At 42.9% G+C, this 16,628-nt stretch overlaps 1 protein-coding gene across 1 annotated transcript in view; it reads left to right on the forward strand.

Moving 5' to 3' along the window:
* The first annotated feature begins 755 nt into the window (after nucleotides 1–755).
* ddx10 (DEAD (Asp-Glu-Ala-Asp) box polypeptide 10) overlaps nucleotides 756–16,628 on the forward strand; it is a 122,871-nt gene continuing 106,998 nt past the window's right edge. The window contains exons 1-10 of the mRNA XM_066699182.1: nucleotides 756–1,069; nucleotides 1,678–1,738; nucleotides 2,306–2,436; nucleotides 2,881–3,039; nucleotides 3,248–3,368; nucleotides 3,734–3,923; nucleotides 7,003–7,129; nucleotides 7,568–7,730; nucleotides 7,931–8,015; nucleotides 14,942–15,043. Of these exons, the coding sequence (XP_066555279.1) occupies nucleotides 848–1,069; nucleotides 1,678–1,738; nucleotides 2,306–2,436; nucleotides 2,881–3,039; nucleotides 3,248–3,368; nucleotides 3,734–3,923; nucleotides 7,003–7,129; nucleotides 7,568–7,730; nucleotides 7,931–8,015; nucleotides 14,942–15,043 (1,361 nt within the window). The 5' untranslated portion in view covers nucleotides 756–847. The remainder of the gene's footprint in view (nucleotides 1,070–1,677; nucleotides 1,739–2,305; nucleotides 2,437–2,880; nucleotides 3,040–3,247; nucleotides 3,369–3,733; nucleotides 3,924–7,002; nucleotides 7,130–7,567; nucleotides 7,731–7,930; nucleotides 8,016–14,941; nucleotides 15,044–16,628) is intronic.

The raw sequence follows: 16,628 nt of genomic DNA on the forward strand, positions 1-16,628 counted from the left end.
CTACATCTTGACAGCACTTAGCTTTTACTTTCCAGGATGTTTGACCTCACTTACTGTACTTACCTGTGTAAATTGGAAGTGGTAAAATGTACTACACTTTGAATTGCTTTGTATAAAGTAAATTTGAATTTCTAATGTTTGATGCCTTGTACTTAATGGTATTATTGCACTTTGTATTGCAGTTATATTGTAAGTCGCGATGGATAAGGGCATCTGCCAAGAAATAATAATAATAATAATAATAATAATAATAATCTCAGTCTTCATTTTACAAGACCTTGCCCTCCCCACCCCCTCCATACCCTAAATAGATAAACCTTCAGAGTGGATGGGAGTTTTTTCTTTTTTAGTTGTTTTATTTTATTGAGGGTCTGTTTGTCTTTAATGCAATTTAATCAAGAGGCTGCAAAGCTTCTGTGATTGTTTATCCTTCTGCCTGTAGTTAGATAGAAACAGGTGGGCAGAGCCTCTACCCCAATAACTGAGAAGTGCTCCCACTGAGGAGGTCTGTTACAGAATACCAGTGTCCATGATGGGTAACATACTGTGAGTGTGTAAATTGTATTACCGTCCTATCGCTTTACCAAATGTAGATATTTAAATGTAGACATGAAGGTGTTGCACTGCGTCCTTGTAGTCCAAATTAATGTAGCTGCAGAATTTCACCGATCCCATTGGTGGAGCCGCGCAGAAACGCGTACATTTGCACTACATGGACGCGACCACGCTTTTTCCTGTCGAGTGCGTCTTGACGTCATCTCGATGCGACCAACATTCTGGAAGAAGGCACGTTGGGCTCTGTTGCTTCCACGCTGGATTGTGCTGCAGTCGGGCAAGCAGGTTCAACATGACGGGCGAAAGTAAGGGGAAAAAGGCGAATGTTTCCAAGCAGAAGAAAAAGGGAGGCAACAGCAGAGACACCCAGGACCCCGTGAAGAACTTCGAGCGATGGAAGAAGAAATACAACAAGATCAAATCCAAAGTGAAACGTGAGAAGAAACGCAACAAGAAACCCGAGTGGCAGGTCGAAAGGGAGAATATCAACAATCTCGTCAGCAAGTACCAAGAGGTAACGTACAGTAAATATTGTTTCCCCCGGTTGACAGCTGACATTTTACACTTTTTTACAAAATGCAGAATTGGTTAATATCAGCACGTAAACCGATAACGTCTGAATTATTTTGTGTGATGTGTTATCTCAGCTTGTATACTAAACCTAGCTATACATCTTACGAACACTAGCAGTGCAAATGATTGACATTGCGACAGCTATACTTTGTGAATATGTGCATGCATGCATATATATATTTATATATGTGTGTGTGTGTGTGTGTGTTATTATTCTCTTTCCATCAGAAGGTCAAATATGTCTTCGGATTAAACAACGTGATATTTTCTTAATTACTTTATATATAAATACAATACATGAATCTGGCAACTACCGGTATACATGTAACTATTATGTCTCCTTTTGGTTGGTACATCAACATCAACAAAACAAAAACCATAAAAACAGGCATCGTGTGTTGATGTAAGACAGACGTCACCTCTGCACTAGTATACGAAAAAAACGTCATTTACTGCAGAAGTCATAACCAACAATACTTATTTGTTTAACTAAACAGTCTGTTGGAGGCTGAAAAAAATCAGATGTTAATATCGATCCGTTCTTCCCAGATAAACGCGACAGATGCGGTGAAGTTTTCGGATTTCCCTCTCTCTAAGAAGACGCTCAAAGGTATTTTCAAGCTTTGACTGAAAGTCGCTTTTTGATATCGGTCTTATTAGGATTACTAACTGGGACTATTTATATTTACAGTCACAACTTTTCTAGCATTTACCCTAAATTACCAACATCTTTATGTAAAGAGTCGTTTGTTTGCACACCTCAGCACTAGAGGGCAGCATAGTCAAGAAATTAGAAGACCCAAGTTACAATGTACTTTATTTCATCTTCTCAATGTTATTTTCTCAGTGGTACAGAAGAATAGTTTATTGGCGGGTTTGAGTCCTTTGCAAGAGTGTGGCGGACAGACTAGTTTTTATTTCGTGAAATGTGAGTTTATTCTCAGAGGGGGCTGTTGCCGAGGTGAACAGAAGGGGTATGCTTTATGTGTAATTGTGTAATATTACTCTTTGAATACTAAGTAGTCCAGCTTCACAAGTCCTAACCTTATTTGCCAACTTGATGAAGAGACTTTGCCAGTGTAGTTGCATTCTCCCCTAGCCTTTTGATGAGACCCTAAACTCTGAAGCGCTCGTCCCGTTGTTACTGCAGTGTGCTCTGCTCTGCTCTGCTCCACAGGGCTGTTGGAAACAAAGTATCGGCTGCCCACGGAAATCCAGAGGCAGACGATCGGCTTGGCACTGCAAGGCAAGGACGTGCTGGGAGCAGCCAAGACTGGCTCTGGCAAGACGCTAGCCTTTCTCATCCCTGTGAGTGGATCCTTTTGAAATAAGTTAGCACACCCTCCATGAAAGCAGAGGTGCAGGAGCTGTGTGTAACCATTCCCACCTGTTGTACCCTGTGAATAATTTAATTCTAACCATCCCATATATATTTTTTTTTACACAGTTTAATGTCTCAATGTACTCTGAATAAACAATCAGAGAGAAAAACTAATTCATGGAATTGTTTTGTTTAACAAACTGTAACCCCTTAAGCTGACAAACCCCTCTGGTACCTTAAAAGGGCACCAAATCCATGTGCTTGTCTTTAATCCCATGTGTACTCTTCACTGTTTTGTTGTTTGCCAAGTGATTGGTATCCCATGAAAGCTGAGACTCTCAGCTTTCAAATGATGTGAAGCATTCTCTGATGTGAAAAATGTGGTTTTTATACCCCTCCGCTCTGTTTCAGCGTGTTTTTCTGCTTTGCAGGTACTGGAGTGCTTGTTCCGGCAGCAGTGGACGGCTGACGACGGGCTGGGCGCTCTTATCATCTCCCCCACCAGAGAGCTGGCCTACCAGACCTTCGAGGTGCTGCGCAAAGTCGGGAAGAACCATGAGTTCTCTGCCGGGCTCATCATCGGGGGAAAGGTTTGTGTAGAAAGATACGTCCGGCTCCTGTGCTCGGCAGCCCTCCTCTCCTGCTGTAAACGCATTGGTGATGAACTATAGTTTCCCCAAGGCTGGTTGCATCACCTCTCTCTAATGAAACGTTCTCCTCGTTGAGTGGGACACAGCTGCTCCGCCTCAGGGCACTATTATTCTTCTTATTTTTGTGTTTGTTGTTGTTGTTTTGCAGGATCTGAAGCACGAGTCTGAGAGGATCCATCGTACCAACATTATCATCTGCACCCCAGGCCGCCTCCTGCAGCACATGGATGAGACGATGGCTTTCCATGCCTCTTCACTGCAGATCCTAGGTACCCACTTCCTCTGTTTCGGTGACAAACGATCTGCACTGTTTTGCAGGGGGCTAATCCTCCGCTCAATTACTGTAAGTCCTCAGTTTTTCTTCTCATGACAAGGTCAATATATGTCACCTTTTTATTTTTATTCTGAACTCTTTAGACTAATTTAACTCGTTAGGGAACCTTTTGCCTTCCCTTTCCCAGTTATCTGTTCTCTTGGGTCTTTTAGCTTTCTCTTCGGTTACTCAGCTTAGTCGTTTTGTCTTGTTTTAGTCCGCTGGGTCTGGGCCTTTCTTACGGCTGGTGTTAATACTTGCATACTGGTCTTGCTTCTCTCTGCATCCTCAAACCTGTTACTCTTCTCCCTTTCTTTGCAGTTTTGGATGAAGCAGATCGCATTCTGGACATGGGCTTTGCTGACACGATGAATGCCATCGTGGAGAACCTCCCCAAGACCAGGCAGACCCTGCTGTTCTCTGCCACACAGACCAAGTCGGTGAAGGACCTGGCCAGACTCAGCCTGAAAGACCCAGAGTACATCTGGGTGCATGAGAAGGCCAAATTCAGGTAGGGTGTTCAGCCCTTAAATCCCCAGTGTGACGCACATTTCACAGGTTTTATATGATATTTTATATGCATTTATTCAGCTATGTGTTTATGTATTGAAGGTTGTTACAGATAAGGTTACACATTCTGGTACCTTTTATAATTGAAGTTGTGCTCCAGTATACCCTAATTGTCGAACCAAACCTTTTGGTTTCGTGGTGCGTAAGTGAAAGCACTTGTTCTGCAGGGGTTAAAAAAACTGCTAGACTTACTGTATTTAGCTGCAGTAAATCTTTAGTCCTTCAGCATCAGGGCCAGATTTCCTGTATTTGTGCATATGGCTTTCTATTTTTCCTCTAATTATCAGTATGAAATGGCAAGATAACTGAGGGGAAGTGGGTGGGAGACAACAAACCATAGATTTTCCTGTTCACCCTGAAAGGAGCGAGCTGTGAAATATTCACAATTTGTTTCATGTCTCTGCAGCCTTAATGCAGGTCCTGCAGTGGCTTTAATTTATATCTGGCACCCTGCCATCTGATTTGAAGCGAAGATGTACTGTTAACTATATTGCAATCACTTGCACACGTTCAGGATTTATATATACTGTTGTCGGTTTCTGGGGCTGGCTGCAATCTCCAAGCCCTGGTTTTATTTTTTGAGTTTGTTTTATTATTATTTTTATTATTATTTTTTAACGTAATTTTTAAGTAATAATTCTGACTGCCTTCAATATAAAACTCAAAATGCATTAAGAGCATTGCATCCAACAAGCCTTTCACAGCCTCCCAGGGGACAGCTTTCCAATTGCACTTGCAGATTTAGTTTCTCTCTAAGCAATAATTCAGATGCCCTGTGTGAACTGAAATGACAGCTGATTTGTTAACGGAAGCTCAGAAATGTAGGCTTTAGAGTCATGTGGTAAGACTGCACACAGTAGCGGGTAATTCTCTCCTTGCAGAGAAGGCGCTTCTCTCTGATATGAATTCTCAATTGACATTGAGACCAGGCTTGTGCTGTAAAATCCTCAAAGACTGATGTCTTTGCCGCTGTGCTGTTTGGTAATGAAATTTGTATGGTTGAGGTGCAATGCGAGAAGGAGGAGAAGGCCAAATAATCAGGGTACTTCATCTGGTGGAGAATACTGGGATTTATTACATTTCCACCACATATCCTTTGTTGGAGAATTTGTGAGATACAAAAAGTGGTATAAAAACATGTCGTACAATAGCATTCATTAATAAAACAAGGAAGGGAGGGTGAATTTAATTTGTGATACAAACCCTAATATCTTTTTACAATCTTTTTATGAACTGGCAGAAGCTCACCTGTCACCGGTTTGCCATCTCCAAATACCCGAGACATTTCCCTGTTTGAGTAAAGATTTCTGGTCCCAATGTCATCCGTCTTAACTCGACATAGTAGTGCAACAGGAGAGAATTTCCCCTTGCCAGTGTGTCCTTTGTGAAAATAGACCTGTATTATTCAAGTAACAGATTCCTCACTCTCCTTGTATTGTCTATAGTTGAACAACATGGTTCTTGCTTGTGCTTGCCTCTGGTTGTTCGAGAGAGGGTTAAATGTGCACAGTTGGGAAAAGGGTTATCGTGCAAGATGTTCTCTGGAAGCCTGTTGTTACTGAAGGCACAATTATTTGATAAGCGCAATCTCGCCCGCACTGTTTGGAAGCCACGGGTACTGATGTATACTCCGTTCTGCTTATTATTCAAATTACCAAATTTGTATGGCATAATTACTCTCCCACAACCCAGCGAGAACCCGCTCTTCCAAAGAGCTCTGCGTGACTCGCAGCTGCTAAACGGGAGAATTATATATTTTTTAAAGACCATGTCTGTCTGATACTCTGACAGACTAAAGCCCCCCGCAGTCAGAGGTTATCGTTAAAGGAACTGGCTGTATCTCACGGTTCAAGGCCAAAGGACTTCTGCCACTTGTTAAAAGAAGCTGTTGCCTTTGTAACTCCAAGAGACGTGAACAGAGAAGATCCAGGGCTTGGTGTCAAGGCTGTTGATGAGAGATGCCAGGGTCTTTTCATTGTAATCCCGCCTGTATGCTGGTTCTCGTCTCTGGCTGCCCTTTGTGATTTTTGTGCCAGGCACAGTAGTTAATTGGGTCTTTGATTGGCAGGGACTGCTTCCTGGCTCTGTGAAGGGATTGCCCTGTTCTCTGTGTTGGTGCCCTGTGGCGGCTTGCACCTCTCTGGACTTCCCGTCTAGTTGGTGTATATAATTAGCAGTGACCTGCTTTCAGACTACCGTGGTTATGTGGTCGGTTCACGTCTTTGGTGGAACAAAGCAGAACAGAAATAATCTTGGAATAGTTGGATCGCCCCCTTTTTCTCGTTTAAATCTATAATTTTGACACACAGTCCCATTGTATTAAGTCATATTTTTGCGTAACTTGGGCACTAATGCAATAAGTTTAAACTTTAATAAGTAAACTGACATTCGGATTGAGAGAGTTTTAAAAAGACACTGGAAACACTGTTATTGAATCTGTCCCTTTGGGCGGTGCTCCCGGGTTATGCACGTCTGTACTTTCTGCTAAATGCGCACCTTTTTCTATTTAAAATTGTACTGCATTTGTTTTAGTACAGGGGAGGTGAAGGTCATTTTTTATCATTTTGTGTTGTCCTTTCTGAAGGGAAGTGATTAGCTTTCTGTGCAAACATTTCAGTTTGAATCCTGATCCTAGAACATCACTTTGAAGTACAGCTCATCTCATCAGTGCGGTTGCTTGTCACTTCAGATTATCTTAAAGATGGAAAGCTTAAGAGACGGGCACCAACCTGACATCCTGGGACTGAGGGCATCGCCCATGCTGTGCATTTTGTTTGACTCGGAGGAGGCAGGCCTCGCTGACTCGCATCACAATCGTGGTTTGGTTCGGTTTCCAAGTGAATCTCTGTGATTCTCAAACATGCCAAGCAAGTTGCTTAATGACCGGGTTTTTAATAAGTGAGCAAAGTCTCTTGCATGAAATGAAATCATTTTTCTAAGCTGATGACTTTTTTTTAAATGTTATGTATTAATTATTACATATTTGCATTTACATTTTATATTTGTATCTTCCTTCTCAGTACCCCAGCGACTCTAGAGCAGAATTATGTCGTCTGTGAGCTGCACCAGAAAATCAACATGCTCATCTCCTTCCTCAAGAACCACACTAATAAGAAGATCATTGTGTTTTTTGCCTGCTGCAAAGAGGTGTGCCAAAAAACTACTAATATTTGGACGTGTTCATCTAAAAATATATTTAATTACACTGTTTTAATACATCAAGTTGCTACATGTATGATTTGAGAAACTATAATAACTACCTTTAAATTAGCAATAAAAGAGAAATAAATCCCCAGTTTTATACAGTAGCTGACATTTGTAATCCCTCTGTTGTGATCTTCTGAGTCAGTTACAGCTGTCAGCCAAAACTTGAGGAGAACTTTGTCTAAACTTCTGAACCAATTTCCCGCTACTGGGATCTGAGTTCACTTGTTATATGAGAAGCTGCTTGTAGTGATGGGAGAGTTGAGAGCTGCTCTGAGCTCTGATCCGCAGAGCCGGGCTCCTCTCAGCAGCAGTAAACCGTTGCGCTCTGTGCTGGTGGACTCGGTGGCTGCTCGGCTCTGACGCGGCTTGTCGTTTCAGGTGCAGTACCTGTTCCGCATATTCTGCCGCCTGCGCCCCGGGATCTCGGTACTGGCCCTGCACGGAAAACAGCAGCAGATGAAGAGGATGGAGGTTTACAACGACTTTATCCGCAAGAAGGCAGCTGTTCTGTTTGCCACCGACATTGCGGCCCGGGGCCTCGGTGAGTAAGACTGGAGAGTAAAGCCCCACCACTCAGTTTTTCCTCTGCATGTGTAAGCTGACATCTTGAAAACAAGTGCAAAGGGCTTATCAGGTTTCCACCTTCAGGATGTAAATGCAAGATTGTGTATTTGTTGGGACGGTTTGCTTTCAGGCTGTTTTATTTGTACTTCACTGAAAACGCGCATATCTGCTCCACAGATTTCCCTGCCGTGAACTGGGTACTGCAGTTTGACTGTCCCGAGGACGCCAACACTTATATCCACAGAGTGGGAAGAACGGCCAGGTACCTATTGGAGACCTCATCCGCTCCCTTAGCACACTAGAAACACAAACACTTTTATTTTGTAATTGTTTGGCTTTGGCACCCACAGGGTAATTCTGAGCTCATAGGGCACTTCGTGTAGGGTAGCTGTGAGAGATTCCAGTAGCTGTTGAAGGTTTTCTGACAAGGATTCTTGCCTTAGACCCACTTGAGCTATTGATTTTGACTTGTGGGATGCGTTGCTGTTGATCAGATGTGCAGCACTTTGCCATGGTGTTTTGCCCGGTGCCGGTCTGGTTTGCTGCCGCCGGAGGGAATGCATGTTTCACAGCTGTCTTGGGGGGGGGGGGCGTTCTGTGTGCTGGACTGGTCGAGCTGCAGTGATCGCTTCAGACGTGCTGCCATTTGCCATTAAAAGTGTGGGTGATTTGTTATGTCTAGTTTACCACCTGTACCTGTTTAAAGTCTTCACTGTTGAGGAAAATGCCCCGTTCGCTTGTCCTGAATTTGTTTATTCTTTAATCATTATTGAAGGTGCTGTTTAGGGATGGTTATATTGTGTACAACTAACTTTCCATCTTATAATTTCCTGTATTCCAAACAATACAGGAAAATACTTGACAGTATTCATATGTTAAGATAGCGTTACATCGTTATATTTCAGTAAACGCTGTGGCTGTATTGAGGGCCTGATGGAATTTGCACTGTGCCTTCGCTCTGGGAATAATGGTTATATATAAGACTTCTGCTTTGGAAGTTTAGTAATTTTCACAGCAGAGGGTCTGCAGTAAAAATCTTAATGTCAGAAATAACAGCCTTGGCAGCATCAGTGTGGAAGGAAGTTTCCAATCAGTGGAAGTGCCTGATATTTACACAGTCTTTTAATACGTATATGATATGCACCATTAAAATGAATAGAACAAACAGTACAGACATCTGCTGTTGACAAAACTGTTACTTGTAGAATGCAATGCGTCTCTGGTTGTGTTCACTCACACTGCTGGTCATTAAATCGTGGTAATAGACAAGAGTTTAGTTCATGACCAGACGAACTAGGCAATTTTTGAGCCATTTTTTTCCATTTGAATGAGTTTCAAAAAGATTTTATACCCATGTTTTTCTGAATTGATCTTTTCCATCCAGATAAATATTTATGTCTATAAAGATAACAGGTTTGTGTGTATGTGTAAGTGTAAAAGCTTTTGTTCCTAGACCTTGTGGATTCATGCATCCGGGGGTTGTTGGCAGTCCAAAGGAGTCCATTAAAGTAAAGAAAATAGTTTTACTTCTATTGATCCCATCTCCCAACCTGACAGAATAGCCCTATTATTATACTTTAATCGTGTCAGTCTCTCTGAGTAAGAAGGGGTTATTATCTCTCCTCCTCCTCCATGTCTAAAATGAACAGTAAATTAAATTCCCACTCCGAACCCCCGTGTCTCCCACACAGAGCTTCTCCACTAGGTGTCGACAGTGTTCAGTCAAAGCTCCCTGCACTGCTACAGCCCCTGTGAAATTGTCTGTGGAGGCATATTGAAAATTGTTAAGCTGTTAAATGGCACTTACAGGGAGGGTGAAGAACGTGTCTGGCTTGTATCTTGCATTAAAGTGCATTTTACCTTGACTTAATGAACGTTTCGATGGCTGTTATTTATTGAATTTATCAGGCTGGAAGTGTTTCCCCCTGACCTCTGCAGTGTGTACTGTAATAAAATGCCTCCATTAGCCTTTCTGTGTTTATAGACGCAAACCTGATGACTTATTTCCAGCGTAGTGCATCACACTGCATGTTTTTTTTTTTTTTTTTTTTTTTTTTTTTTTTGCTGATGTTTGGAATACCATGTAAAGTGCATCGTTAGAAGATTTGAATTGGAGGTTTCACAGACAAGATGTAAGATGCACCATGTAAAACGTGTGTGTGTGTGTGTGGGGGGGGTGACATTGATGGCATTAAGCAAAGATTTGGGACAGTTTAAATGTCCTTTCTTGCATGTGGTTTACTAGTACTGGGCAGTGGCTATATGAAATAGATTTTTTTTTCCTGAAGAATGGTTTTGAAGCAGACGGCTGAAGCAGGTCCTTTATGATCTATGACTGAGGTCAATCTAGGTTTCTATCACCCGGTCCACAGAGCGTGTCTGCCGAATGAGAACTTCTTACAAATGATACAGCCCTCGTGCCGGCCAGGCCCTGTGCCAAGACACGTTGTTTGCCGTTAGAATACACATGCATGAAAGCAGTAGCCTTGATTTATTGAAAATGGTGGAACTCGCACTGGACTGACGTTCTGGCATTACTTTGAACTTAGTTTAATTCTGTTCTCCTTCTGCATCTTCATTAAGTAATGGACACTTGCTTTAAATTTCCTGTGTATTATCCTTTTATAGTTCAAGTTAAATTGCTTGGCTGTCTGTTGATTGGATTGATTCCTGGGCTGCCCTAGACCTGATGATTTTAAGGCCTAACTTGTAAAGGCAGGCCAGTAATACTCTTCTGACCTTAATTTAACTTGGCAGATAGCAGAGGCTTCATAATGGGGCCGGTGAGAATTGATGCTGAGCAGGCTGTGACTGCTGTGATTTTGAGAAACAACAAAAAGGCTTTCACCAGTAGTACAAACAACAACAAACAAGAGTATCAGTGTGCTCAACTTGACTTAATGCATGATTTATTTTTTTTCTCTTCCTCCCCTAAAGTGACTCTGCGGTAGCTGAAAGGCTGGGGTTGGATAACAGTGTCTAATGAGATATTGGCAGATTGCTAATGGCTTTGTGATTCACAGCGATTCCAACAGAAGGAACAGAAGTTTATTTTCGTGGGCTGGACTGGGACAGATTGTGGTGCGCTTTGTGCCTGCTCTCATGGTACTGTTGCCTTCGATACCCACCTGGACACGAGTGTGCTCTCTGTGGCTGCACTCAACCGGGGTGGACCATGGCTACCTGGCTATGCATCATGTACTGTTAGTTGAGGTCTTTGTCTTGTGGGGAATCTTTGTGGCCCCTGAGCACCACTGTGTCACTGTGTCTCTTTCAGTCAAGAGGCTCTTCAGCATGTTTCCTTTCTGTTCTTTTCCTTTTACTAAATGGCAGTGGCAGTTGGCAATCTTTGTGTCCTGCTTGTTCAATGTTTTCAGGAAATCTCTCTCTTTTTTTTTTTTACTCGGATTGCTTTAACTGATCCTCTATTGTGCCAGTTCGGACAGGTTTCTTTGGCAGTGTGTACAAGCCCTGCTGGCAGCAGCTGGGGCCTGTGAGCTTCTCGGTATGAAACACCTTTGCTCTCCACCTATATACAAATGTAATAGTTCTTTACAAAGCTTCAGTTTAACAATTGAAGATGATCCAGGTAGGGAGAGGAAACCGGAAGTCATTGTGAATTTTCTCACTCTGATTTCATGGCTCGGACGTGGTGTTAATGAATTGTATTTATAAGACAACTTCGCAGAGAGATGTGATTTCCTGACTGTGAAAGATCATCTTGGGAAGATGGATAAATTGTGTGAGAGAGTGAGTGTAGGAGCAGCTGCTATCCAAGCAGTTCTGTAGAACAGGTCACTGGTCTAACACAGTGGTGGTGTCGTTCCTGTGCCCTTTTCCCATTGCAGACAAACTCTTTGGTTTAGTTGTTGGCACCGTTAGTTGTGGCATGGTCCCTGTCTGTTCAGATTGCTGCTTTTCATGAAGTGGAGAATGACAATGATGGAGTAGAGCTATGGATGGATAGCAGTCATGAAGTCAGCGCTGTCGTATTCTGATTTCCCTGTGTCGGTGCCTGTCATTATGGCCGCCCGCATGAGGGCCAGCACCTTGTAATGCCCCGTTTCCACTGGCGGACCATTCGGACAGCTATGGATAGCTATGAAAACTTTTTGTTTTTATTGTTCCTTTGCATATTTTGCAGTACAAGCCCAGGTAACATGGAGCTCACACATTGTACTGGACTTTTAGAAACCTATCGGCCTCTTGACAGGCGTTCTCTGAAATCATTGGTGAAGTGAAGTGACACTGGAGTGCTGAGTGTGAAGCTCTCCTTGTAGGTGATAATGGGCTTGTCAAAAGCAGAAAGATGCCATTGATTTTCAGGCTTTAGAACAACGTATTTTTTATGTGCAATATACTCCACACCTATAGTGAGTTTTTATTTTCATACAACCATCGTCAGCTTATACAAAACATTATACCTAGTTTATCACATAAAAAAGGATTATAAACTTGTAATCACCAGTTATGTGAAACGCATCCCACAACGTAAAATAGGAATATTAAATTCTAGTTTTAGCTCAAAACAATAATACTTCACTATTGTGTGAAATGTTCTGGTTAACCTCTTTCAACTTTCACACGTTTTGCGGTTTGTTTCCAGTGACCTGAAATATGCATTGGCTTGGAAATGACAGCACTACAGACATTACACGTCGTTCCTAGGTGTGAATTTTAAAAACGTACATTTCTGAAAGTGTGGCGTGCGTATGATCTGAGCTCTTAGGATACAAAAGCACTTTGAGATCACAGCTGCAGTTCAGATGGTGTTTTGTAGACGAGCATCACAGCATCAATGCCATTACATTAATGAAGCCAATATCAGTAACAGGTGGGCATGGTTATCACTGGGCACGGCTGAACTATTCTGGGATTCCACAGGTGGGGAATGGATTTTACATTGACGAGCATAGTATGGCGAGATGTACACCGATCAGCCATAACATTATGACCACTGACAGGTGAAGTGATTAACACTGATAATCTCGTTATCATGGCACCTGTCAGTGGGTTGGATATATTAGGCAGCAAGTGAACATTTTGTCCTCAAAGTTGATGTGTTCGAAGCAGGAAAAATGGGCAAGCGTAAGGATCTGAGCGACTTTGACAAGGGCCAAATTGTGATAGCTAGAGGACTGGGTCAGAGCATCTCCAAAACTGCAGCTCTTGTGTGGTGTTTCCGCTCTGCAGTGGTCAGTACCTATCAAAAGTGGTCCAAGGAAGGAAAAGCGGTGAACCGGTGACTGGGTCATGGGCGGCCAAGGCTCATTGATGCACGTGGGGAGCGAAGGCTGGCCCGTGTTGTCTGATCCAACAGACGACCTACTGTAGCTCAAATTGCTGAAAAAGTGAATCCTGGTTCTGATAGAAAGGTGTCAGAACACACAGTGCATCGCAGTTTGTTGCGTATGGGGCTGCGTAGCCGCAGACCTGTCAGGGTGCCCATGCTGACCCTTGTCCACTGCCGAAAGTGCCTACAATGGGCACGTGAGCATCAGAACTGGACCACGGAGCAATGGAAGAAGGTGGCCTGGTCTGATGAATCCCGAGTTCAAGGTGTTGACTTGGCCTCCAAATTCCCCAGATCTCAATCCAGTTGAGCATCTGTGGGATGTGCTGGACAAACAAGTCCGATCCATGGAGGCCCCACCTCGCAACTTACAGGATCTGCTGCTAACGTCTTGGTGCCAGATACCACAGCACACCTTCAGAGGTCTAGTGGAGTCCATGCCTCGATGGGTCAGGGCTGTTTTGGCGGCAAAATGGGGGACCTACACAATATTAGGCAGGTGGTCATAATGTTATGGCTGATCGGTGTATATCAGGAGTCGAGTTCAAATCTTAATGCTAGGGTTTGAAATTAATGCTTTTTTGGTCCTGCTGCGGAGCTGTCTTTTAAGTGATCCAGTGCTTTAAAAAATACATAAAAATAAAACAGATTTAACAGAGGTGCTTGGGACTGCTACTGTGTTTAATGTGAGAAATGTATACCTCTTCATTATATTATGAACAACACTTTCAGTTGCATTAGTTTTCCAGAAAAAATAAATAAAATAACATATAGGTCCTTCTGCTCTGGTGTTGCTTTCTCTGCTGAAACTGAAGCGCTGTCACAATGAGCGCAGTTTGACTCGCTGCTAGATCACTTCAGATTGAAAAGGAAGGACTGAAAGACAGTCTTTGGCAGGAATCCCCCATGGCTGGCGGTTGCTGCTGCTGGAGTTTGACAGCACTAATGGGGGGAGGGGGAGGGAGCATCGCTGGGCAGCCTGCTCTGTTCTGAGCAGAAATCCAGCCACCAAAGATGGACTTTCTGAGTGTTCTAAATCTGACCTCGAGTTGAGTGATTCATGGCCGATCCTTTACCTCTGTTCCTCACCCTCCCGCGGACACCGCTTTATCGTTTATTTTCTTCACTTTTAATGGTGACTGTGGAGCCGCAGTGGTGTGTGCTGCCCTCAGACTAACACGCACAACACTGACTCACTCCCCCAGCAGGGGTCCTGCCCCCGCATCCCCTCTCCAGCACTGCCACAGCAGAAAAGGATGTTCTTCTTTAGCTAATACGCCTCACTGTTGCCTGTTCAAACAATCTGCTGTGATCTACAGTCACGTATACAGTAGACTAGCACAGAATATACCTTAAATGTGTTCTGTGTATATTAGATCGATATATTAATCTCTCCATCTATCTCTCTCTTGGAAAAAAGCATGGTGTGCGTCTGTGCACACTTATGGCAGTATGGCTCGTTAACGCCTGAGAAGGTCGAGCGATTGGTCAGCACCGTCAAGCCATGTTTTGAGGAGCTGAGTCTGAACACGGCTTGACTGTCTGCAGTGCAGCTCACTTACAAGGTGCTGGCCCTCGTGCGGGCGGCCGTAATAAGGGAAATAAGAATACGACAGCGCTGACTTTGTGACTGCAACACCTGCTTTGGGGACACAGCGATTCAGTGTCAGTGGCCAGGAAAAACATATAAAAGAAGATATTACAGTGCTTTAACAAACCATAACTGCCTTATTATAAAGTAATTATAAATATTTCCACAGGTCCAGTGAAGACCCCAGTGTTGTTTGTGTTCCCTCTACTATTTTGCTCTTCTCTCATTTACAGCAAGAAGAAAAGTTCTGTAGTTTTGGATCTTCTATTTTCCACTGTTGACCCCCTCTGTTTCTCTGTGTCAGGTACAAGGAAGGTGGGGAAGCCCTGTTAGTTCTCCTGCCATCAGAGGAGCCAGGGATGCTCAAGCAGCTTGAGGAAAGAAAGGTGCCCATTAACAAAATCCAGTAAGTTGCTTTTTTTAAATTAGTATTTTTTACCATTTGTCTTTTTATCCCTCATCTTGTTGGCTCGTGCAGGATCGGTAAAAGATGGGGATGAGACAATGAGGGTTCCTGTTCTTCTGTTCCATGGCATCCTTTTTTTTTTCTTCTTTAGGGCTCAGTCCCCCTTAAGAGAATAACTGTCAGCCTTAAAACGATCAATGCTGCACTTTATTTGCAAGGTACTTACAATGATTTGGATTTACACATCCATAATCTGGCATACAGATCAAAGCATTGCAAAGCAAACTTGTAGAGGTTTTCATATGAGTGTGTGAGTGCCTGGGATGTTCCTTTCCATTACATCTGAGTCCAGGAGTCTATTTGAATATCAAAGATAATCTCTTTCTTGTAAATTGTGATAAATAAACCCAATCTGACTACTTTGTGTTGTCAGCCCTCATACTGACATGGGTGATTTCAGTGTGAATTCAGTGTGACGCCTGTTAACTTTTATTTAGTCTTGGAAACAGAATATTAGTCAGGATGCCCGGCCTTCATCTCTTTGTTTGGCAAAGTAGACTCATCCGACAGTGGCAGACATTTTAGCCTCCTCTTGCAATGTTGAGAAACCTCTGGGTGTAGGAGTGGTGTCTCTATGCTTGCACAGCTACACCTCAGGTGATTGATGCTTGTGTTGATGGATGTTTCCACTAGTCTTCTGGTCTTTTGTGGTTCAGGCATAGCATCTCATTCTCCTTAGGAAAGGTTGGGGAGAAAGACAACACATTTTCAAATGTCTTTCTCCTTGACAAATCTAGAGTTCTTGAGCTATATATTTATTTTTACAGAAAAAAACTAAACTCACAGGGACAAGAAAGGACAGCGCTAATGGTGAATCAAGTCCTCAGAACTTGAGTCTTATTTAATTAAAAAGCAAACAAAACAAACACGCAGCAAATGTTCTGAGAGACCTCCAGCGATATTAGTTAATGTCTTGCTTATTTCTAACGAGGCCCATTGCGGTAGTCTGGAGAGAGAGAAACTGAGAGAAGTTAAGAAATGTAGAGACTGGTGGGTTGCTGTAAGGGAACCAGGGAGACCTGTGCCGGCCCTCAAGGAATCGCACTTCGGTTGTGGTGTGACCTCTGTGTTATCATCCAGATAACAGCTGATGGGGTTATTGCCCTCCACTGTGCAGTAAGAGATCTGAGTGAAATTGCTGCACTGTCCGTAGTGCTTCTAATATCCAAGTAAATGTCCAGACCTAAGACTATTACCTATGTCACTCCAGCGTTGTCTGCTTTTCATTTACACCCTGCCTTCCCAGTGGAGAAAGTCGATTCAAGTCATTACTTAAGATAAGCAGAACCTTTATTTCAATTACACTGGTGTATTTAAATGACAGTTGTAGGAGGTAGCATAGGTAATGTCCTGTTAGTTCCTATCTGGATTATTTAAAGCACTTTTATTACATATTTATCTAGAGTTGAGTTGACCGGTTTTGCAAACTTCTTTCTAAAGGTAAAAAGTACTGTTCTGAAATGCGATGGACTTTGATAAGAGCTGGCCTGTCTGAATGTTAAAACATTATGAAAATAGTTTTTTG

Source organism: Amia ocellicauda, chromosome 3 (genome assembly GCF_036373705.1).
Source record: "Amia ocellicauda isolate fAmiCal2 chromosome 3, fAmiCal2.hap1, whole genome shotgun sequence".
NCBI classification, from domain to species: domain Eukaryota; kingdom Metazoa; phylum Chordata; class Actinopteri; order Amiiformes; family Amiidae; genus Amia; species Amia ocellicauda.